We start from the raw sequence: 24,595 nt of genomic DNA, 5'->3' as shown, positions 1-24,595 counted from the left end.
CTCAGGTCAAGAGGGTGAGGCGATTTCAGGGTGGTGAACCGATGATGAGGGCCCTTTCACACTCCACTGGAGCGCACCGCAGAGACTCCTGCCCGGAAGGCGCGTGAGGAGGTGGAGGGCCTGGGAAACACACCCCCCTTACTTGCGACACTGTTTGGCCAGCTTTTCTGTCGACCCTTCCGCAAACTGCCTGAGACCGTAGTCTGTGCCGCCTGCGGAGCCAAGCTTACAGAGTCCCTGTGGAGGAGAGGAGACAGCAGACGCATGCAGGATCAGAGACACCAAGGCTTGCGGATGAAGCCCTGCTCCAACTGGTTTCTATGGCCAGAACACTTTGCCTCTCTTTCTTTGCTTGGATCCACCTCTGTGCAGACTGTAAAACTCAGCTCAGGTGTCACCTCTGCTGAGATACTTTCCCTGATGCTCTGGGTTAGAGGCCCATCAAGTTGCAAGTTCTTGCCCTCCATTTTGACCCCCACCATTTTGACCCCACAGATGTATTGTGCCTGCCATTTTGGAAAAAACAGCAAGACCAAGTTAACCACATCTGAAGCTTCAATGGGGAACCTTATTATGGCACAGAAACTGGCAGCGAAATTCTATCTTCTGGATAGACAAGATTCAGATGTGCAAAATTCTACCCAGAGAAAATTGGACTTTTCTTAGGGGGGCGATTTCATAAGAGAAAATTCACTTTTGTCAGAAGCTAAAATTTGTTTTTAAAAAATTGATGCTGAGTGCAGTGGCTCACGCCTGTAATCCCAGCACTTTGGGAGGTCAAGGCGGGTGTATCTCTTAGGCCAGGAGTTTGAGACCAGCCTGGCCAACATGGTGAAACCCATCTCTACTAAAAATACAAAAATTAGCCGGTTGTGCTGGCAGGCACCTGTAATCCCAGCTACTTGGGAGACTGAGGCAGGAGAATCATTTGAACCCAGGAGGTGGAGGTTGCAGTGAGCCAAGATCATGCCACTGGACTCCAGCCTGGGTGACAGAGGGAGACTCTGTCTCAAAACATTACAACAATAATAATAATAACTTCAGGCCAGGCACAGTGGCTCACGCCTGTAATCCCAGCACTTTGGGAGGCCCGGGGGTTGGATCACCTGAGGTCAGGAGTTCAAGACCAGACTGGCCAACATGGCAAAATCCTGTCTCTACTAAAAATACAAAAATTAGCTGGGTGTGGTGGCACACATCTATAATTCCAACTACTCTGGGGGCTGAGACACGAGAGTCAGTTGAGCCTGGGAGGTGGAGGTTGCAGTGAGCTGAGATTACATCACTACACTCCAGCCTAGGTGATAGAGTGAGACTTTATCTCAAAAGAGAAAAAAGGTAAAATGAAAGTGGAAAAAAAATACCTTATAGAAACTGATTAAGGAAACTGACTTTTCAGAATTTGCTCTGAAAATGCATCCTGGACGCAAGCTCATCAGTGTTCGTGTTGTTCGTAAGCAGGGAGACAAACATCCTTAGGGTTAAGCAGCAGAGTTCACCGTTCTGAATCTACAACCTCACAAGCCCCCTGGATATGCCCTATTCTGCAGGGGTCTGTGGCTGGGTCTGGTGCCCAACTTGAACCTGGTCTCCCCAAGGACAGCGGCCTCAACTCATTCATTTCGGTGTCACTGGTGCCTGCCATGGCTCCTGGTACCGAGTAGGAGGGTGGTACCGAGCCCACTCACCACCAGTGTGCGGATCTTGATCTTCTCATTTTTGGTGGTCTTGTAGATCTGTTTGAGCAGTGACACTCCATTGGTGATGATGAAGGTGGCACGGCTGAGCTTGGTGGAGGCATGGATGAGGGCCTCCACGGCCACCAGCTGGTCCGTCTCACGCTCTGAGCCACATAGTGCCACCATCATCTCCATCACACCTTTCAGTCCCAGCAGCTGGTTGCCCAGGTCAAAGGGGCCCTGCAGGATCCCTGACACCGTCTGGATGGCATTCAAATTCTTGTCCATGTCCTGGGGGTCAAACTTGCCCCTAAAACAAAGCCAAGGGTGGTCAAGAGAACGGGTCCAAGAGAGTGGAAAGAGTGTGAGATTTGGAGGCAGACGGATTTGGATTTGCATCCTGGCTCCACCACTCATGTGCTGTGTGATACTGGGCAATTCAGCGAACCTCTCTGAGCCTCAGCTCCTGTAAACTGAGGAGAGTACTACTAGTTCTCAGAGTTGTGCTGAGGATAAATGACATAACAGATGTGTCACAGGGTGTGCCTCTGGGAAATACACTGTGACTCAGGGATTGGCATGCAGGAAGTTTTTTTGCGAGAGCTCTTGGGAAGAGAAGGAAGCAGGACTGGGGCAGAGGGAGGCATTTTGCAGTCACCACAAAGCCTCAGCCTCCAAGAAGTTCTGGAGCTGGAACATCCTTCACAGTTGTTCCAAGTCGGAGTGAGTCTTTTTTTTTTTTAGACTGAGTCTTGCTCTGTTGCTGGAGTACACTGGTGCCATCATAGCTCATTGTGACCTCAAACCCCTAAGCTCAAGCAATCCTCCCACCTCAGCCTCCTGAGCGGTTGGGACTACAGGTGCACACCATCATGCTCAGATAATTGTTTACATTTTTGGTAGAGACGGGATCTTGCTTTGTTGCCCAAGCTGATCTGAAACTCCTGGCCTCAGGTGATCTTTTCACCTGGCCTCCCAAAGCACTGCTATTATAGGTCTGAGTCACCTCAGCTAGCCTGGGGCGAGTTTTTGCACACTGGCTTCCCTGGAGAGGGTGAAACAGCTCTCCCCAACTGAGGCAAGTCCCAAAGAGAGAGAACAGCTGAGAGCTGTCAGCTGACAGACTTTCCAGCAGCTGCTGTGTCTGGGAAGACAGTACAGCATCGACAACAGCACAAAAAGGCCTAGCATGATGCCCTTCACACGGTATCTCACTGTGACATGGCCTGGGCCGGTCACTCCCCTCTGGTGATCTGGTCTCAGTCCGTCCCCTGTCAGTGAGCATGTGGGTTAGATATCCAGGAATGTTCTGCCTTGCTTTCGGAATCTATTACCATCTACTCTAGGGGAGAATCTCTGCGTGGGAATGTCAGAGGTGACACGCCTTCTGATGCTTCTCGTCTGCCCAGGTTGGTGCATTGTGGGAAACAGGGCACATGTGCACAGTGGAAATGCAGCTGTGTATAAATGCAAGAAGGCAGCGTGGACTGGTCAGGAGAACTCCACACTGAGAGTCCAAGACCTGGGCTCTGGTCCCATGTCTGCCTCTGATTGTTGGAGGATCTCGGGCAAGTTCCCCTGGGGAAGAGGAGTCGGCTTTGGAAGCTCTGAGAGACCCTCCAGCTTGAGGGGGCTCTCATGTCCTGTGCCTCATCTCTCCACTCAGTGCCCAGGGAACCAGCATCCTTCGTAATTAGTTGGGGTCTGACCTTTGAGCTGGCACTGGGTCCCCACACAGCCCCCGCCCCTGATGAAGCGGGGTGTATTCCACTCTTGCTAGGGGCAGGCTGGAGTACCATTTGATGAAGGCAGTGACCCCTCCTCTCAGCATTCCACAGGCTGACAGGAGGGGGCTTCAATCAACAAGCCCAAATAAGAACTAGCTGGATGACAAGTAACGGAAGTCAACTGGGGACCTCATGAGGGACTCAAGAGGTCACCAGGAAAAGTTGAAACTGAGATAGAAAAAGAGAGAAGCCTTAAGAAGAGATCAGTAAACCAAAGTCAAGGTGAGTAGAAGCCATGGGGTAGAGAAGGAGTTGGCAAATCCAGGGAGTTGAGAATAGCTTTCACATTATTTTATTTTATTTGAGACAGAGTCTCACTCTGTTACCAAGGCTGGAGTGCAGTAGTGCATTCATGGCTCATTGCAGCCTTGACTTCCTGGGCTCAAGTGATCCTCCTACCTCGGCCTCCCAAGTAACTGGAACTACAGGGGTGCACCACCACCCTTAGCTAATTTTTAAATTTTTTTTCTTTTTAGAGATGGGGGTCTCTACATTGCCCGGGCTGGTCTCGAACTCCTGGCCTCAGGTGACTCTCCCACATCGGCCTCCCAAAGTGCTAGGATTACAGGCATAAGCCACCACACCTGGCCAGCAGCTTTTTGCATTTTTTTTTTTTTTCTTTTTAAGATGGAGTTTTGCTCTGTCGCCTAGGCTGGAGTGCAGTGGTACGATCTTGGCTCACTACAACCTCCACCTCCTGGGTTCAAGTGATTCTTCTGCCTCAGCCTCCCTAGTAGCTGGGATTACAGGCATGCGCCACCATACCCAGCTAATTTTTGGTATTTTTAGTAGAGATGGGGTTTCACCATGTTGGTCAGGCTGATCTTGAACTTCTGACCTCAGGTGATCCGCATGCCTCGGCCTCCCAAAGTGCTGGGATTAGAGGTGTGAGCCACTGCACCCAGCCAGCTTTTTGCATTTTAAAGGATTTTTAAAAATATGTTGACAGAGCCGGGCGCGGTGGCTCACGCCTGTAATCCCAGCTCTCATGGAGGCAGGGGCGGGAGGATAGCTTGAGCCCAGGAGTTTGAGACTTGCCTGCGTAATATAGCCAGACCCTGTTCTCCACAAAAAGGAAAAAAAAAAAAAAAAAAAAAAGACAAAAAATATGTTGACAGAGACTTTTATGTCCCACAAAGACTAAAATATTTACTCTCTGGCCCTTCGTAGAAAACGTTTGTTGACCTCTGGAATATAGAAAGGAAAAGCAGAGTGAAGGCAACGTCTTCACCCACCTAAGACACCTGGAGTGTTTTTAAGCATGCAGCTTCCTGAGCCACACCCCAAACTACGGAGTCAAGAGGGGATATCTCAGAAATCTGAATAATTTACAAGTCTTGGAATCACTGCAATAAAGAATTGAAAGGTCATGCACTGGAGTCACACTGATGCTGGAGCGCCAGTAAGGAGACCCAGGAACTGTAGCTGCTGAGGGCCCTAACCCCTGTCTAACTCTGCAAAGCCACACAGTTCTTAGTCTTGAAAGAACCGGGCCTCCCTCCTTGACAAGCTGACATTTGTTCCTTTCAACCACAGAAGCCAGTGGTAGGTTTAAAATATGTCCGTGGCTGGGCAAGGTAGTTGATGCCTGTAATCCCAGCACTTTGGGAGGCTGAGGCAGGAAGATTGTTTGAGCTTTGGAGTTCAAGACCAGCCTGGGAAACACAGTGAAACAAAAAAATACAAAAATTAGCCAGGCATGGTAGTGCACGCTTGTAGTCTCAGCTACTCGGGAGGCTGAGGCAGAGGAAGGAGGATCGCTTGAGCCCAACAGGCTGAGGCTGCAGTGAGCCATGATCATGCCACTGTACTCCAGCCTGGGCGACAGAAAAAAAAAAAAAAAAAAAAAAAAAAAAATTAGCCCAGCATGGTGGCATATGCCTGTAGTCCCAGCTACTCTGGGAGGCTGAGTTCAAGACCAGCCTGGGAAACACAGTGAAACAAAAAATACAAAAATTAGCCAGGCATGGTAGTGCACGCTTGTAGTCTCAGCTACTTGGGAGGCTGAGGCCGAGGAAGGAGGATCACTTGAGCCCAAAAGTTTGAGGCTGCAGTGAGCTATGATTGTGTCACTGCACTCCAGCCTGGCGGACAGAGTGAGACCCTGTCTCAACAAATAAATAAAATATGTTCAAAAATATGTTGACACTCCTCCCTGCAAAAAGTGAAACCTAATTTTTTCCCCTTAAATGTAGGCCAAACTTACTGACTTGCTTCTAATGAATAGAATGTGGCGGAAGTGATGACGTGTGTCTTCTGAGGCTAGATAGAGAAGACATCTCCCTGCGGCCTTGCTCTCTCTTGGATCTCTTACTGTGGGACAAGCCAGTGGCATGCAGTGAAGACGCTTCAGCAGCCTCTGGAGAGATCTGCAGTGGGGGGAACCGAGGCCTCCCACCAACAGCCGGCACCAATGTGCCAGCTGTGTAAGTCCATCATCTTGGAAGCATTTTCTAGCCCCCATCAAGCCTTCAGATGGCTGCAGCCCCAGCCAGCACATGACTGTAACTTCATGAAAGATCATAAGCCAGAGCCACCCAGCCAAACCACTCCCAAATTTCTGTTCTGGTGTGAGATAAAAAAACATTATTGTTTTTAGCTGCTAAATTTTGAGATAATTTGTTACACAGCCATAGATAACTAAGACAGAGCCTGACCCTGTGAGGCCTCCAGGAAACTTACGTGATGTATTCCTCGCAGATCTTGCGGAAGTGATCGCGCTCCGGGTCACAGCGCAGGTCATCGTAGAGCTTGTTGATGAGGATAGAGGCCAGCATGCAGGTGTTGTCAGTCAAGGGCAGGCAGGATGGCAGATCTGGAACCTGCCCCACGACCTTCAGGATCTTCCTCAGACCTGCAGGGTAGACAGTGGCAAGCCTAAGATTCCTGCTGGGCTCCATCCTCACAAACACCCCTCACTCAGTGACGTGTTATCACCAGCTTCTCTCCAGCCCTGTCTGTAGAACACATGTAGTTCATCCAGAATGAAGGGACCTAGAATGGGGTCAAGGGACCCAGGTTCTACACCTGACACTGCCCCCACCTTGACCAATTCACCTCCCTCTAGGGGCCTCTATTTTCATATGTACAAAATCAGGACTAGTTGATCTCAGGGAACTCTACCAATGCTGACATTCCACAGGTTGATGTATAGACTTCTCCAAATACTATTTCATATTCTCTTCCTCAAGGCTCAGCTTCTTCAATTATAAAATGAGAACAATACTACCTACCTCATAAAGTTTGAGGGCTCAATGAGATAATGTATGGAAACCCTGCTGTCAATCCAGACACATCACTATCACTCAATAAATGTTCATTATTGAGTGTGTAATTATTATGTATTTAGTAAATGCCATATTTACATTTATTACGATGATGTCTTCTCATCTCTTCTGTTGAAAAATCTTCAATGGCTTCCTATTACCATCGGGCAAATTCAACAGTCATGTCTTTGTTGAATAAATGAGCACCTTTGGGGTACTGGCTACCAAAATAAACGATACGATCCTGACCTCCAAAAGCTTACAATACAATAGGGAAAACTGACATATGAAGATTACAATGAGATGTGATAAGTATAGAAGGGTAGCACTGAAAATGGGGTCATTCGCTTCAACAAAATAATATCTGCAATTTATTCTGAGCACTTATTACATGCCAAGAGCTTTATACACATTAACTTCATCTAATCCTAACAATACCCCTGCTGGTTAGATATCATTATTCCCATCTTTCAGAGAAGAAAAACAAGCCTTAGAGAAGTCAAGTAAGTTGCCCAGTGACATAGCAAGGACACACTCCCAATCACGTCTGATTTCAAAGCCTGTGATGTAAGCCGTCACACTATATTGCCTCTGGGGCAACAGACAGGTGGATTTCAGAGCCAGGTTTTAGAGGTGGCTTGGGGCTGGTCAGACCTTGGGTAGTACAAGGAAGTGGGAGGAAGAACATTCCGGGTAAAAGCTGGGAGGCATGTAACTCTAGATGTTAGGAGGGAATTAAAAGTGCCTGGAACCAGCCTGGCCAACATGGCAAAACCCCGCCTCTACTAAAAATACAAAAAAATTAGCTGGGCGCAGTGGCGGGTGCCTGTAGTCCCAGCTACTTGGGAGGCTGAGGCAGGAGAATCGCTTGAATTCGGGAGGTGGAGGTTGCAGTGAGCCAAGATCACGCCATTGCACTCCAGCCTGGGCAACAAGGGCAAAACTCCGTCTCAAAAAAAAAAAAAAAAAAAAAAAAAGTGCCTGGAAGTGGCTTAGTGGCTCATGCCTATAATTCCAGCACTTTGGTTAGGTCGAGGTGGGAGGATCACTTGACCCCAGGAGTTTGAGACCAGCCCGGGCAACATAACCCATCTCCACACATGAAAGAAAAAGAAAAAGAAAGTGCCTGGCAGTAAATTTTGTGCAACCTACATTTCACCACTTAAAGGAAAACTTCTGTTTCCTCCCTAAACTGCTTCTACTCTCAGAGCTTACTTCTGACACCAGATGGGTATCCTACAATTCAACTCTGACACTATCTATTTGGGGTTAGCACAGACCCCACAGGTTAAGGGCTCAGTCCCACAAGACTACCCTCCTTCAGATGCCAGCAGTCCCAGTTGCCACCTGTGCTTCTGACTGGCCAAGTATAAATCAGAGATTCCCATGACCCTCTCCCTTGGGTTTGATAATTTGCTAGAATGGCTCACAGAACTCAGAAAACCAGTTTAGTTACTTGATTACCAATTTATTATTTAAAAAACAACAACAGCAAAAACAAAAACTCAGGAACAGCCAGATGGAAGAGATGCAGAGGGCAAGGTATTGGCAAGGGGCATGGCGCTTCCATGCCCTCTCCAGGTAGCCACCTCACCAGCACCTCCATGGGTTCACCAACTTGGGAGCACTTTAAGCCCCTTTGGTGAGGGATTTTTTTAAAACACAGGCTTCATTATGTAGGCACGGTTGATTAAATCATCGGTTATTAGTGATGAATCCCACCTCCAGCCCCTCTCCCCTCCCTGGAGGTAAAGGGTAAGGGGCTGAAAGTTCCAATCCTGTGATTGCATGGTTGTTTCCCCTGGCAACTGGCCCCCATTCTGACATTCTGAGGTTACCTAGGGGATTCCAGCCACCAGTTATTACATGAGCATACAAAAAGATACTTATCACTTCAGAGGTTAGCTGTGTGCCAGGAAACAGCAGCAGAGACCAAATATGTATATTTCTTATTATGTCACAACCACACATTTAAAAAGTGCTCAACAGGGTTGGGGAGTAACAGGAAGTGCCTGATGAGCCAACCCAGAGTCCCCAGCCTGGGTCCCAAAAGCCTCCCTCAAATGCACCTCTCCAATCCCATCTCCCACTCTCCCCTTCCATTCTTGCCCACGCCTTGAGCATCTCGTTTCTCTTCTGTTCAAACACTCCAGACCTTCTTCCTGTTAATCTTTGCCCCTTCCCTCACCCAAAAGCTCACTTCAGGTTTGACATCCTGACGGCTCCTTTACCGTGTCTCTCAGCCCAGTTTGCACAACACGTAACACCTCAACACTGCAGCTTTGTATTCGAATATTGGAATTTTAAAATCCACATTATTTTTACCCAAGTGCTATCCATGTTGGTGCCCTTTGCAAAAAGAACAGAATAAAAAATAGTGCTCTCCACCTGTCCCAACCCGTAACACGTAGATGAGCCTAGATCCTGGTGCAGAGAGAGAAGGTCTGTTGTTAACGCTCACGTTTCATGATACATGCGGAGAAGACCAGAATGAGGCAGGGAGGAAGTGGGGTTTGGGCGTTTAGCAGTAGAGTAATGTGCTGAAGTCTAAGCACTTGCACATGTACTTTGTTGAGGTCTGTAAAAACCAAACAAGGGAAGTGCAATATCAAAAGATATTTTTTAAGCTGGGAAAAGCTGATCTGAGTCTTTTAGAACAAGGGATAGTCTGTGTGTCATAAAATCTTTGGAAGAATTTACCATAGCAGATCATAAAACCACAGGTATGATTCCTTAACAATCAAAGAAGTTGACTGAGGAGAGGGGTAACATCTCGGAGCTGACAAATTGAGTGACTGCCAGAACATGTGAAAGGAAAATAAAATCTTGGCCTGGTGCCGTGGTTCGTGCCTGTAATTCCAGCACTTTGGGAGGCCAAGGCAGGAGGATCATTTGAATCCAGGAGTCTGAGACCAGCCTGGGCAGCATAGCAAAACCACATCTCCACAAAACATAAAAAAAATTAGCCAGGCATGATGGTGTGTGCCTGTGGTCCCAGCTACTTGGGAGGCTGAGGGGGAGGAGGATCGCTGCAGCCCAGGAATTTGAGGTTGCAGTGACTATGATCACGCCACTGCACTCTAGCCTGAGCAACAGAGTGAGACCTTATCTCTAAAAAAAAATAATAATAAATTTAAAAACTAAAATAAAATCTTGGGATCCCCCTCAATTCCCTAAACCAAAGGAAAAAAAATTAAGCTGAAAGCTGAGTCATGCAAGAGACTGCCTTTCCTTTTATTCCTAAGCAGGTAGCTACAGATAAAAAATTAAATATCTCCACAGGTTTAGTAAATTAGTGCTTAAATATGTCCACTCTATGTTCACCTTATCTTGTGTAAAGTGGTCATTTACTGAGCAGGAGACAAATATGTAATTGACTATTTCCCTGCCTCCTCCTTTCTCTTCCAACGTGTGCATTCATATAATGTGAACGTACCCTTCCTCTTTCCCCTCCAGGCTGCTTTTCCCCTTGAAATATTGAAGCCCTTAAAATCATCTTTGGAGAAAGGCTGAGACCACAGACTGTTTCTGTGATTCTGTGTTTCCTCTCTGCGGGGCATGTCTGTAACCTTGGCAAAATAAACTTCTAAATTGATTGAGAACTGTCTCAGATACTTTTGGGTTTACAAACATTCTCACTGTGCTTTATGTAAAGTATACTTGATACAATTTCCTCCCTTTTGAAAGGCCTGTGAAGTATTTTACCAACCATGAGACTTCCGGAATTTTACCCTGCGGTTGGTGGAGTCCTTGTCCCCATTTGCTAGGTAGCTCCACCCACACGTTTTGGGGATGTGTTTGGGCACTTCCTGGGCGTGTTCAGGCTCTGAATTCAGAGCCTTGACCTGCACCTTCACAGGCCCACTGGTGATCCTGATGTGCCAACGCCTTTTCACACCTTTTCAGTTAGGACTGAAGACCCCTTCAAGAGCCTCACATCTTCCATTTTCTGTTTAGTGCCCTGGTGCCCACTTAAAAGGCTTGAGCAAGCCCCAAACCCTCCCCTCTTCTCACCGTTATCCACCACATAGATGGTGCGTGAGTTGTCGTGAATGGCAAGGTCCTTCCTGGGGACATTCTTATTGAGCAGGTTCAGCGCCTGATCCCTGCCCTGGCCAGATACCTTCTTGCTGACTAGCATGTCCAGCAGGTGGCTGGTGATCTGCTTCAGGTCCTTCTTGGTGTCTGAAAACAAGAGGACAGGGGTAAGTAGAAAGGGGTAGGAAATCTCACATATATATGACCAGGAAGGGCAGCAGCTTCTAGACTCTGGAAATACTGAATCCACTACTTCCTGAATATGTGAATTCCCAGGAGAGTATAGTATTGCCCATCTCACCTGAAAAAAGGGAGAGAAATCCCTAGACAACACCCGCAAGCGGTCCTCCAGCCACCCTGAACACTGACTTCTACAACAGCTCATTCCATCCTTGAGCAGTTTGGATTCTTAGAAAGTTCTTCACTCCTAGCAGTGAGCGGCAGAGCTCCAGGGATGCTTTATGTGGTTTTTAATAAACTGATTTAATAAAATGCTTTTCAGAAAGGGAATTTATACTCTTTAGAGACATTTCACTCCCCACAGATTCAGGCATGCTGGGTGCCTGAATTCAAGCTTTTGCCTGTGACGCCAGGACTTCCTGCCCACTGGTAGATCTTAAAAGACAAATGCCTTTTTCTGATTTTGCCCTCCCTGAGACTTAGAGATTTTTGTTCTCATCCTAGGATGGAGCCCAAAGGCAGGCAAACTGAAAAGCAAAGCTCTCCAAACCACGTCAGATAAATAACTGATGAAGGAATACAGCTCCATCGCCTAAAGAAGGAAAGATGTAAGTCGATGTGACGGCTCATCTTCAGACAAAGGCAAGTCATGAGAGTGAGATAATAGACTCCTTCTGTGAGACTCCAGAGGGCAGACTTTGGGTCAGAGGCAGATGGAAGCTACAAGGGGATAGAGTGGAAATCAATATGTGGAAGAATTTTGTAGCAGAGATGCTCAACCCAAGGAAGTCATGGAAGATTGTGAATTGGTGTCTCCCTGGGAAACACGACTCTCAGTATAAATGCTCTTGGGTAATCTCCTCCCACACTGGCCTTGGGCTGCTTACGTGACCTGTGGCATAACCAGAGACTTACATGGCACTTGCACGTTGGGGCTTGTCCATTTAGAATCCAGCCACCATGTTCTATAGAAACCCAAGCTGGCCACTAGCAAGGCCACAAGGTCAACATTTCCAGTTAACTGCCAGCCACACAAGCAGGGCCATCTTGGATCTTCCAAAAATTCTAGCTCAGAAAAGGAAAGTGACTAGTTGACCATTATAATAATAGTAAGTCAGAGTCACATCTAGAATCCGGGACTTCAGGGCTGGGTGCAGTGACCTGTAATCCCAACATTTTGGGAGGCCACAGCAGGAAGATCACTTGAGGTCAGGGGTTTGAGACCAGCCTGGGCAAGAAAGTGAGACCCCGTCTCTATGAAAAATTTAAAAATTAGCCAGGCATGGTGGCACGAGCCTGTAGTCCTAGTGACTCCAGAAGCTGAGGTGGGAGGATTGAGCCCAGAGGTTTGAGGCTGCAGTGAGCTGTGACTGCATTACTACTGTCTAGCCTGAGTGATAGACAAGACTCTGTCTAACACAAAAAAAAAAAGAAAAAGAAAAAGAAAAAAGCCTCTTATAAACAAATAAGGAAAACATTAAAAAATAGGTAACAACATGAACAAACCATCCAAAGATAAAGGAATCCAAATGGCTAACAAAGATACAGAAAAATGATCAATCTCATGAGTACTTTATTTTGAATCAAACAAGATAATTTTAATCTACATCCAAGGCAAATATCCTTAAGAAGGATAGCATTCAAATCTGATGAGAATGTGTTGAAATGCGGACTCTTATCATTGCTTGGTGAGAGTATAAATTGATGCAGCCTCTCAGAAAGAAATTAGAGAGCAAGATATAGAAAGAACATTAGTTATGCTCCATTTCTAGGAATTTGACCCCAGGAAATAATTATAAATGTGGCCAGGCATGGTAGTTCATGCCTGTAATCCCAGTACTTTGGGAGGCAGAGGCGGGCAGATCACCTGAACTTAGGAGTTTGAGACCAGCCAGGACAACATGGCGAAACTCCATCTCTACTAAAAATACAAAAATTAGCCAGGCATGGTAGTGTGCTCCTGTAAGCCCAGTTACTCGGGAGGCTGAGGCAGGAGAATTGCTTAAACCTGGGAGGTGGAGGTTGCAATGAGCCGAGATCATGCCACTGCACTCCAGCCTGGGCAACAGAGCAAGACTCTGTCTCAAAAATAATAAATAAATAAATAAATAAATAAAAATTATAAATGTAAGCACAGATGCAAAAATGGCTCCTGGAGAGTTTTGTATAAACATGCAAATTGGAAATAATTGAAATCTCCAATAATATAGAGCTGATTGATGAATTATCCATACAAGGGAAGATTATGATGTTCTTGAAAATAAAGTTTTCTGAGTGAACCTTCCTCTTTGACCTTCCTGGCCAGAGCAACATTTTCTAAGTTGATGCCTAGGACCTGGATGTGCAGGGAGAAGCATGAGTCTGTATATGCATATGCAGGAAACAAATGTAAAATTAATTATTAAAATCAAAGGAATCCTTTTTAAGAATATTAAATGGTATGCAATATTAATATAATGCTCAATGAAGAAAAGAACATGCAACTATTCATAGCAGAATTCCAATTTTGTTAGATATTGATATGGATGGTTTAAAAAAAAATGACAGGAAAGATACATGTGGTAATGGTAATAGTGATTATCTGAATGGGTAATTATAGGCATTTATTCTCATTTTTACATAGTTCTATATTTTCCCAAATGTCTTCAATAAGTCTCTGTTACTTTTTCTAAGTTGTGGTAAAATTTACACAACATAAAATTTACCATTGTAACAATTTTTAAGTGTACAGTTCAATGGCATTAAGTATATTCATACCATTGTGCAAACACCACAATCTATTCACAGAATTATTTTCATCTTGCAAAACTGAAACTCCATCCCCATTAGACAATAACTCCCCATTTCTCTTCCTCCAACCCCTGCCAAACACTGTTCTACTTTCTATCTCCATGAATTTGACTACTCAAGTATCTCATATGAGTGGATCCATGCAGTATTTGTCCTTTTGTGGCTGGCTTATTTCACTAGCATAATGTCCTCAATGTTCATAGACATTGTAGCATGTGTCAAATTTTCCTGTCTTTTTAAGACTAATACTCCATTGTATGTATATACCATATTTTTCTCATCCAGTAGCCTGCCAATGGACACTCGAGTTGTATCCATCTTTTAGCTATTGTGAATACTGCAGCTATGCCTGTTGCTTTTACAATCAGAAAATACATATGACAGGCTGGGTGCAGTGGCTCATGCCTGTAATCTCAGCACTTTGGGAGGCCAAGGTGGACAGATCACCTGAGGTCAGGAGTTTGAGACCAGCCTGGCGAACATGATGAAACCCTGTCTCTACTAAAAATACAAAAATTAGGCAGGCATGGTGGTGTGTGCCTGTAGTACCAGATACTCAGGAGGCTGAGGCAGGAGAGGTGCTTGAACCCAGGAGGCGGAGGTTGCAATGAGTCTAGATCACCCCACTGCACTCCAGCCTGGGTGACAGAGTAAGATTCTATCTCAAAAAAGGAAAAGAAAAGACATAAAACCAAGCCATCCCCACATACAGGGAATGCCCAGTCTGAGGTGGCAACTGACTCTTTCTTTCCCCATCCCCTTGAACTAAAATTGAAGAGTATTTCCTACCTAGAACCAGGGCCTCCTCCTTCCCTCGATGCTCCCGCTTGTCCTCCCCAGACAGGGAGTCAATGATGGCTTGGAGCAGATTGCAGACAGCCAGAGACATCTCCTCATTCTCCACTGCCATGAGGCTACAGATTCGGTCTATCCGCACTGCATGCAGAATCACTGTGGCCTAGAACCCCAGCAAGAACCATGGTCAGCTGCCTTGCCCTTTCATTCCAGCTGCCATGCAGGTTAGAGAGGGTGTGATAATCCTCCCCACCCCATCCCCTGCAGTAGAGAAATCAGCCCAGGCAGCCATTGCCTCATGGGGCTCCCTGGTCCTGGAAACCTCTTGACACAAGCCATGCCCGTCTCCAGAGGTCAGAGCTGTGCCATCCAATACAGTGGCCACTGGACACATGGGGCGGTTGAGCTCTTGCACTGTGGCAAGACCATATGGAGATGTGCTGTAGTGTAAAATACACACTGGGTTTCAAAGACTTAGCATGAGAAAATATAAACTATCATAGCCTTTGCATTCACCACTTCTGCATTAAGCACTTTCAATAACTTGTCTTTGCTTAGTCAAACCCATTTCTAACTCAAAGGGAAAAAGAGACTGGAACACGCTTTGACTTTTTATGAGGTTCCATTGATGCCAGCCACGGCCCTGACCACGCATCACCCTCCAGATCCTTGGACCAGCAGCCATCTGCTCCACATGCCCTACAGCCAGGGGCTCACCCTGGCTCGGTGGCCGCTGCACATGCCCGACAGGGTCCGCACTGCAGCCAGCACCAGCTCAGGCTTCTTAGTGTCCAGAAGCTGCAGTAGTAAGGCTACCCCATTGTTCTGGAAGATCTTCTCAGCTCCTGCTTCCTCACGGCCTAGGACAATGAGATTGTTGGCAGCCTGAAGGAGGAAGAGGTAATGAGGGTTACGAGGGAGGTATGGCCACCCAGGCCTGTACCGCGGGCCAAGTACAAGAGCCAGTGCAAAGACTGGATCTTCAGAACATTGTTCTGTTATCTCACCTTGTAATCCCCCTCCTGGAAACACAGCCCAAGAACATAATTCAAGAAAAAAAGCCAAGTAACTTGCATCAAGACCAACTGGATGAAATATATTGCAGTCATTAAAGTCATGAATAAAAAGACTAAGAGCAATGGAAAAAGCACTGGTATGCAGAATCAGAATCATATGTTTACTCCAGTTGCACTTATGCTAAAATAAAGATGTGTATAATGCTTATAGAGAAGGACTAGAAAAAAGGTGGAGAAATGTAGTGTTTTTACATGGAGAATCATGTCCTTAAACATTTTGTTGATTTTCCTGTTCAGAGGAATCTGAAGTTCCCAGGAAGTGAGCAGCAAAAACACTAGATGAGACCTGAAAACCCTGGGTTTGAGTTCTGATTCTGCTCCCTGGTAGCTGTATGAGCTCAGGTGAGTCACGGCACTTCTCTGGACCCCAGACTCCTCATCTGTAAATTTCAGCAGTTGAGCAAGCAGGTCCCCAAGTCTCTTCCCACCGAAAGCCTTCCAACTTAAGGATGCACGAACCTTAAAAGGCTCCAGGTCTCAAGCAGGACCTGAGAACCCAGGGCTGAGAAACACAGGAGGTAGAAGAAGGTGAGGAGGTGGGCAAAGAGATGTTGAGTTGGGTGCTGGGGAGAGGGCTTAATAGAGAATTTCAGGCAAGCATGCCCAGAACCATCACTATCAGCTAAGGGCTTTGCACTTAAAAAAAAAAAAAAAAAAAAAAAAACTTGTTTTATCTGTAACAACTCATTATGTTCTCACAAGAGTTTGTTAGGAAAGATATTTGCCTAGTTTATGGATTTATTGACCATAAAACTAACAAAAATTCCGTGGACATTGTTTCTCAAGTTCTTACAGATGTAAAACACTCAAATGTTCAATTTTTTTCCTTTGCAGAAGCACTAGAAGGGAACATAAAAAAAAAAACAAGGTAACAAGTTTGGTTAAGAGGATGATTATGTCTGTAAATATTTAAATTTTTCAGAAAGACTTCTTTACAATATTTTTTAATAAAATAAAACATGATTTTAACGGGCTGTTATTTCTTAGGGCTGAAGTTACAGTGAGGCAAATGAGGTACTTGCCTTGGGTGCAAAATTTAAAGGGACACCAAAGAACTCAATAATCAAATAATAATCAATGCTATATTTTTAAAAATCAAAATCAATGCCAAAAAAAATCCACGATGAACAAAACATCAAAATTTCAAATAAAGACAGGATCCAACCCTGCTGCATGACCGTCCTCACTGGATTCACCCAAATCTCAGTCTTTCTTACGGTTTACACTGTGTTCCAATGTGATTAACCTTTGGCCAATTTTCCTTCCTGGGCTGCAAAGACAGGCCTCCGGTCCCCCTTCCCCCTCAGAATGATGTCACTGTCCAGACTAGCAGGTCCTTCTGCTGGCTGGATGATATTGGCCAGCACTTACCTTTTCCCGCTTGTCAGCCTCACTGTTTTCGTCCAAGAGGATTTCAAACATCTTCTGTACCCTCAAGTCTGTGGAGAACTGCACTCGGAGCTGAGGAGAGAGGAAGGAGTAGGGAAGGAGGCAGGTGGGGTCCACGTCATTTCAGCTCCACATTCAGTTCATCTCAGTAAATATCAGGGCGTCTACTCTGGGCTCTCACACATACATTCATTCATGTATTCATTCGACAAACACTTACCGGATAACTACGATGAATGAATAAATACAGTCGAATTGTGGACAAAATCAAGTCCTTGCCCTTGAAGGCTTACCATCTGGTTACATTCGTTATCCCACTGAGACATCGCAACAGTCTGGGAAGGCCTAAAGGGTCTTCAGCCCAGTTTTAGAGTCTAGTAAACCATTTGCTATTAGACATTTAAATAGGGATAAAACAGAAATATGTCTCCATGCTCAGAATTCTGAAGCAGCTTTCTTTCTTTTCTTTTTAACACATCTGAAGTGTAGATGAAGCAGCTTTCGAGCTCTGTTTCAAGCAAATGGAACTCATTTTGTTGGGATATCTAGTCCCTCGCAGTCCCCAGTCCAACCCCACTGCTCTGGGTGTTTCATAAACTGATCGAACTGATCAACATCCTCCACCTCACCAGCTTGTTTTGAACTTCCTGCTACTTTGTTCTGGGGGTCCACAGTACTCCCACCTACTTCTGAGCTCATTTTTTAATTTTTTTTTTTTTTTTTTTTTATATGGAGTCTCACTCTGTCACCCAGGCTGGAGTGCAATGGCACGATCTCGGCTCACTGTAACCTCTGCCTCCCAGGTTCAAGTGATTCTCCTGTCTCAGCCTCCTGAGTAGTTGAAATTACAGGCATGTGCCACCATGTCCAGCTAATTTTTATATTTTTAATAGAGATGGGGTTTCACCATGCTGGCCAGGCTGGTTTCGAACTCCTGATGCCAAGTGATTCACCCACCTTGGCCTCCCAAAGTGTTGGGGTTACAGGCGTGAGCTACCCCACCCAGCCTATTTTTAATTTATTTTTAATTTTTGATAGGAACAGCATCTTTCCCTGTGTTGCCCAGGCTGGTCTCCAACTCCTGGGCTCAAGTGATCCTCCCACCTTGGCCTCCCAAAGTGCTGGGATTATAGGCGTGAGCCACCGCATCCAGCCCTGTGCTCATTTCCTTTGGGGATGCAGAGAGGTCTTTCCTTCGCCTATCCCTCTCTGAATCTCTCCTTAGTTTGTATTTCCTCAGTCCTTGAGTCTGCACCCTGGATAGCATGCTGTGGTCCTATCACAGGGCTTCTCCAGATTTGTAGAAGTTACTGAGTCTTGGAGCAAGGGGCTGAGTGATCGATTACCTTACCATTCTTACAGAGAGGAAACCAACACCCCAACAGATGCCCCACAAAACTAGCAGCTGAGCCAGGACTAGAGTTCAGGATTTCTCACCTCTTGTCCAGGTTCTCCCTACCCTACTCCATTTCCTAAAAAATATTTTATGCTCCTGGCTCACATTGTAATCCCAGCACTTTGGGAGGCTGAGGTGGGTGGATCACATAAGGCCAGGAGTTTGAGACCAGTCTGGCCAACATAGTGAAACCCCATCTCTATCAAAAACACAAAAATTAGCCAGGTGTGGTGGTGCACATCTGTAATTCCAGGTACTCGGGAGGCTGAAGCACAAGAATTGCTTAAACCCAGGAGGCAGAGGTTGGAGTGAGCAGCTGAGATCATGGGCCACTGTACTCCAGCCTGGGCAACAAAGTGAGAGTCTGTCTCCAAAAAAACAATCACGCTCCTAATGGGGCCTGGCTCTCCTCTATCCCTCATCGATGTCCTCAGTTCCCAGGTATTTTATAATACTTAGAAAGAGAGATAGATCATGTTGCAGATATACTTAGTTATAATAATATTTCTAAGTCTCCATCTGGAATTTTTGTGTGTGTGGGGGGGGGTGGGTGTGAGGGACGGAGTCTCTCTCTGCCGCCCAGGCTGAAGTGCAATGGCACATGACCTCAGCTCACTGCAACCTCCGCCCCCCATGTTCAAGCAATTATCCTGCCTCAGCCTCTTGAGTAGCTGGGGTTACAGGCACCCCCACCCAGACGGCTATTTTTTGTATTTTTAGTAGAGACGGGTTTCGCCATGTTGTCCAGGCTGGTCTCAAACTACCAGACCTCAGGTGATCTGCCCGCCTTGGCCTCCCAAAGTGTTGGGATTATAGGCATGAGCCACTGCACCAGGCCCCATCTGGAATTTAAAAGACCTGTGTTCTAGCCTTGGTTGGCTTGTGCCCTCAAACAGGCATCACAGATAGAAGCACCTGCTTAGCTGTTCCGTGCAGCCTGCCCATGCCACTTGCTGTCTCTATCTCAGAGTGTGGAGGTAGGGCTAGCCCTGCCCTGATGACCCACCTCCCTAACCCATTCCTACTAGGAATGAAGAGAGGGACTGGGCAGCCAAGGGTTGTGGGAAGAGGCCCAGCTCACCTTCTCCTGAATGCTGGTGTTGAGTCTCCTCAGCGTCTCCTGGAAGTTCTGGTTCCGCGGCTCGAGGGTGGCACAACGCTGCACGTCCTTGAAGGCCTGGTCCAGCTTCCCCAGGTGCTCCAGTGCCTGGCATCGCCGATACAGAGCCTTGATGTCCGAGGAGTTGATGTCAATGGCTATCGAGGGGAGACGGAGGATGAGGGCCTTAGGGAGCCAGACTATAGACCACCAACCCCACTGCCCCAACCCCAGGAAGCATGCTCTTGCTGGGCTTCTGTGTCTTCCTTGGAGATTAACCCATGTGGACTCTCTGGCCCGTACCTCCCCTTTGTTAGACAGTAAGAGCCACAGAGTTTCAAGGTGGGAAGAGAGCTTGAGGGTCATGTCATCCAATTCCTAATGCTCCAGTCTTTGCTACAGGATCCCTGCCAGGGGCTTAACCAATCGGTGCTTGCATACCTCCAGCAATGGGGAGCTCCCTCCTTCTCAAGACAGCCAGGCAGGCCTGGTGCAGTGACTCACGCCTGTAATTCCAACAGTTTGGGAGGCCAAGGTGGGCAGATCATGAGGTCAGGAGTTCGAGACCAGCCTGGCCAACATGGTGAAACTTTGTCTCTACTAAAAATACAAAAACTAGCCAGGCGTGGTGGCAGGCACCTGTAATCCCAGCTACTTGGGAGGCTGAGACAGGAGAATTGCTTGAACCTGGGAGGCAGAGGTTTCAGTGAGCTGAGATCGTGCCATTGCACTGTAGTCTGGGCAACAGAACAAGGCTCCATCTCAAAAAAAAAAAAAAAAAAAAAAAAGAAAAAGACAGCCAGGCAGCTTAATCAGAAAACCTTGCCCTCTCCACACCTGAAATGCGTTCCCTGTAACATTGCCCAGCCCTGGAGCCCCTGAGATGAAATCCAATCCTTCTTCCTTGTGACAGCCTTTTAGGAATTTGAAGGCAGCTCTGTCCCACCTGGGAGTTGCCTTTTCTGGGCTAAATATTGCAGCTTCCCTGAACTGCTCTTCAGAGGATATGTTTCCAGTCCCTTTTCCAGCTTGTTCTCTCCCTTCTGAAGTCACTCCATACTCACTGTTTCTTCCCCCAAAATGGTAACTAGATTAAAACCCAGGCCATGCAGAGGAGAATGTGACAGGGCAAGCTTGGGGGTGGGAGGGACTCACCTCTGGAGGCATCTGAAGCTGCCTGGACGTAGCTCTCCTGAGGAAAGGGGAAGGAGGAGGAGACTCGGTTAATGTGGGCCCAATGCAGAGATGGCCAGAGAGTGTCCCCACTGTGAGTGGAGAGGGTTTGCTGGGGGAGCTGCAGGCTGTCAGAGGCCCAGGGCATGCTCCTCGTAGGCATGGCAAAGAGGACAGGCTTTGACATCAGGCAAACCCAGGTTTGAATCTCGGCTCTGCTACTACTTGGGACAGCTTGAGCAAGTTAATGAAGCCCTCTGGATCCGAGTTTCTCATCTGCAATAGGGGGAGGACAACAACAGCTATCTCATAGCCATTAGTAAGATGCCATGAATAACATATGAAAGCACCTGGCGTTGGGCTGATTCTGCTCTGGATGAATTTCTGTCTTTCCAGGGCATGGGTTAGGGGAGACACCCTTCTCTAACCCCAGGCACCCAGCGGAGCCAGCTGTGATGAAGGACAATTCCTATCAGGGTGAAGGGGCTGCCATTCAGCCCCAAGGCCCCTCTGCCTCACTCCCGCCCTGTGCCCTGCCCTGCCCTGCCCCAGACCGTTTTCAGACCACAGGCTGCCCGGTTCCGATAAAGTGTGGCCAGCAGGGCCTTGTCCTTGGTCAGCTTCAGGGCCTGGCTGTAGCTCTTTGTGGCGGCCTTGTAGTCCTGGAGCTGGAAATGCCGGTTCCCTTCCTCCTTCAGCTGTACCGCTTCCACCTCTGCCATCTGCCGGGACAGGAGCAGCTCTGTCTGGTCAGCCCCTTACTCCAGACCCAGGGCTGGGCTCCTGGTCTGAGGTCCGGAGCTCCAGGGTCCCCTCACACCAGAGAGGATGGTGGGGATTCTGCCTGGAAGGGATCCACCCCCAGAACCCCCAAATTTATTGCCCCATGAAGGCATTAAAGCATCTGCTCAGAGCTTGGCCCAAGTTGAAAGTCCCTGTGCCTCACTCTCTGTCCCTCCCAGCCTGAGCAGGTGAAGCCACTCAGTTGGTGCCAAAGGCCTGAACTCTCAGCGCAGGTCTTAGAAGTCTGCCGTCTCCCTCCCCAGTCCAAGGCACACCCCAGGCCCCTGCTCACTTTCTCAGCGAGGACAATGCTTTCGATCTGCCCTCCTGTGATGCTGCTCCCATGCGCACTCCTGCGTCAACCTCCAGCCAGCCAGCCTCAGTATGCCCCTCCCAGCCCCCACCCAAGAGATTTTCTTGCCTCAGCCAGTGGCTCTGGACCATATTTGGCCACAGGGGCAGGTGCCCCTGGAGTCTGTCACTGATACTCAGGGCCCTCCCCCTCCCCAGACTGGTCAGTCATGACCACGTGGAGGTGCTGACCAGCCTATACCCAAGCACCCCACTCTGGGGTATCCTGGGGGGGGGCTCAGGCACTTGCACCCAAAAAAGTGACAGAAAGATCCAGAAGGGACAGGAACCCCCCAGCAGACTCCCTCCCTGGGCACAGCTCTAAAGCCCCTTTCCACCTCTCTCTCAGATAAACAGCGCCCTCTCCCTCCCCTCAACCACTGCTATTTTTGGGAGCAGAGTGACAGCTGAGGGGCTGACAGACTGGGACACACAGCAGGTGCCCAGATCCCAGACCAACTGGAGACTTCCAGAAATACCTTTCTGGAGGGAGGGGGAAGGAACAGAGGAAGAAAGTTCCTTCCCTTTTCCACTTCTGTGCAACACCTCAACCCACGCTGCTTCCACGTGTTCCAAATGTCTTTGCTTTTCAGAAAGACCGGCAGGATTTGCTAACTCAGTTTAGTGTGAATGAGTGGTTCATTAGTTTGGGTCCTCATGTGGTCTCCTGTTCCTCCCCCTGTGTATGGAGTGGATATATTCAGCCTACCTCTCCCATCCAACTGGGAACTCGCAGAGAGTGGGTTTGGTGTGTCCCCCATCAGGCTGAGATCTCTTAGGGCAAGGGCTGGGTCAGACTGCGAATTCCCCTGAGACCAAGGGTCCCCCTACCCAACTGAGAACTCTCCTGGGACACACTGAGGCTCCCTCCTCAGAAGGGGGTCTTCCTGGGACAAGATCTATGTATTCACCATTACAGAGGGGTCTCTCCTGAGGCGGGAATGTTTCTCCTTAGCTAACTGGGAGTTCCTGAAGCAAATTTATGACATTGTCCCTACTTGGACCCAGAACTCTTCTGCCTTTCAGTGCCCCCAAGCCTGGGCTGTGAGCTCCCTCCTGGAAGGTAAATACAGCATTCCATGTAGCTTGTCCCCCAACCCCCTTCCTGCACAGGTTCTGGCACAGTCGGTGTCCAAAGTGTGTTTCCTGAATAGAACGAATGGATGAATGAATGAACGAGTGGTGTCTTCACGCTGATGATTTCCTGCACTCATCTCTCGTCCCTCTCCCCTCCACCCCACACATATCTTCAAACTTACCTGACCAGAGCTGAGAAAGACTGGTCTGAAGAAAATCCCAGGTGGAATCACTGACACTAGATTCTATTCCCAGACCTGCGACCTTGGACACACAGCTTTGTGACCTTGGACAAGTTCTACTGCCCTGCTGGACACAAAGCCCAGCCCTAACACATGTTTGTTGAATGAGCAAATAAATGAATGAATAGATGGATGAATTTCCTGCCTTCATGTTACGGCAAGCCCTGGGCCCCTTCGTGGGGCAAGCTCTCTGCAGCGATGAGGTAATAGGATAAGGGATCCTGACATTGGCAGAGACCTGCGGTTCTGTGACTTTAGGCCCAAGGGAACTTATATTCAAATACTGATTCAGAAATTCATTCCACAAGCATTTCTTAACATCTTTTTTGTTGTTGTTGCTGTTGTTTGAGACAGAGTCTTGCTCTGTTGCTCAGGCTGGAGTGCAGTGGCGTGATCTCGACTCACTGCAACCTCCACCTTCCGGGTTCAAGAGATTCTCCTGCCTCAGCCTCATGAGTAGCTGGGATTACAGGCATCCACCACCACGCCTAACTAATTTTTGTATTTTTAGTAGAGATGGGATTTCACCATGTTGGGCAGGCTGCTCTCAAACTCCTGACCTCAAGTGATCTGCCCGCCTTGGCCTCCCAAAGTGCTGGGATTACAGGCGTGAGCCACCATACCTCCTAGTCTCATTTCTTTTTTTTTTTTTTCCTTTTTTTTTTTTTTTTTGTGAGTCTTCCTCTATCACCAGGCTGGAATGCGCTTGGCTGTCTGGCTCCTGCAACCTCCTCCGAGGTTCAAGCAATTCTCCTGCCTCAGCCTCCCAAGAAGCGGGACTACAGGTGCGTGCCACCACGCTCAGCTAATTTTTGTATTTTTAGTAGAGACAGGGTTTCGCCATGTTGGCCAGGCTGGTCTTGAACTCCTGACCTCGTGATCTGTCTGCCTAGGCCTCTCAAAGTGCTGGGATTACAGGCGTGAGCCACCGCACCTGGCCCGCATTTCTTAAACATTTATTATGTGCGAGGAATTGTGAAGCATAGAACACTCATGAGGGCAAGGATTTGTGTCTATGTTGTTCCCTCACATATTCCAAGCGTTTGTAATGGTGTGGGGCACAGTGGCTCATGCTTGAACCCCAGAGATGGAGGTTGCAGTGAGCCGAGATCTTGGCGACAGAGCAAGATTCCGTCTCAAAAAAGAATAAAAAAAGAAAAAGAAGGTGCTCAATGTTATTTGTTGAATGAATGAATGAAATAATTCCATGGATCTGTGATTCTGTGATTTCTTTTTTTTTTTTTTTTTTTTTTTTGAGACAGGGTCTCACTGTCACGAGTGGGATGCAGTGGCATGATCATGGCTGACTGCAGTCTTGACCTGCCAGGTTAGGTTCAAGCAATTCACCCATCTGAGCCTCCTGAATAGCTGGGACTACAGGTGCATGCCACCTGGCTATTTTTAAAATTTTTTTGTAGAGACAAGATCTCACTATGTTGTCCAGTCTGGTCTGAAACTCCTGGGCTCAAGTGAT

At 47.5% G+C, this 24,595-nt stretch overlaps 1 protein-coding gene across 1 annotated transcript in view; it reads right to left on the bottom strand.

The window, feature by feature from the left end:
* UNC45B (unc-45 myosin chaperone B) overlaps positions 1 to 21,853 on the bottom strand; it is a 40,775-nt gene extending 18,922 nt beyond the window's left edge. Inside the window, exons 1-11 of the mRNA XM_003912611.4 lie at positions 21,744 to 21,853; positions 21,223 to 21,390; positions 20,651 to 20,687; positions 19,478 to 19,653; positions 16,983 to 17,072; positions 15,253 to 15,420; positions 14,530 to 14,698; positions 10,747 to 10,917; positions 6,149 to 6,320; positions 1,689 to 1,989; positions 143 to 237 (exon numbers count right to left, since the gene is read on the bottom strand). Of these exons, the coding sequence (XP_003912660.2) occupies positions 143 to 237; positions 1,689 to 1,989; positions 6,149 to 6,320; positions 10,747 to 10,917; positions 14,530 to 14,698; positions 15,253 to 15,420; positions 16,983 to 17,072; positions 19,478 to 19,653; positions 20,651 to 20,687; positions 21,223 to 21,390 (1,547 nt within the window). The 5' untranslated portion in view covers positions 21,744 to 21,853. The remainder of the gene's footprint in view (positions 1 to 142; positions 238 to 1,688; positions 1,990 to 6,148; positions 6,321 to 10,746; positions 10,918 to 14,529; positions 14,699 to 15,252; positions 15,421 to 16,982; positions 17,073 to 19,477; positions 19,654 to 20,650; positions 20,688 to 21,222; positions 21,391 to 21,743) is intronic.
* Between the last annotated feature and the right edge of the window lie 2,742 nt (positions 21,854 to 24,595).

This window comes from Papio anubis, chromosome 17, assembly GCF_008728515.1.
Source record: "Papio anubis isolate 15944 chromosome 17, Panubis1.0, whole genome shotgun sequence".
NCBI classification, from domain to species: Eukaryota; Metazoa; Chordata; class Mammalia; order Primates; family Cercopithecidae; genus Papio; species Papio anubis.
The sequence above is the reverse complement of the archived record's forward strand: the minus strand, read 5'-3'. Positions and strand labels throughout refer to the sequence as shown.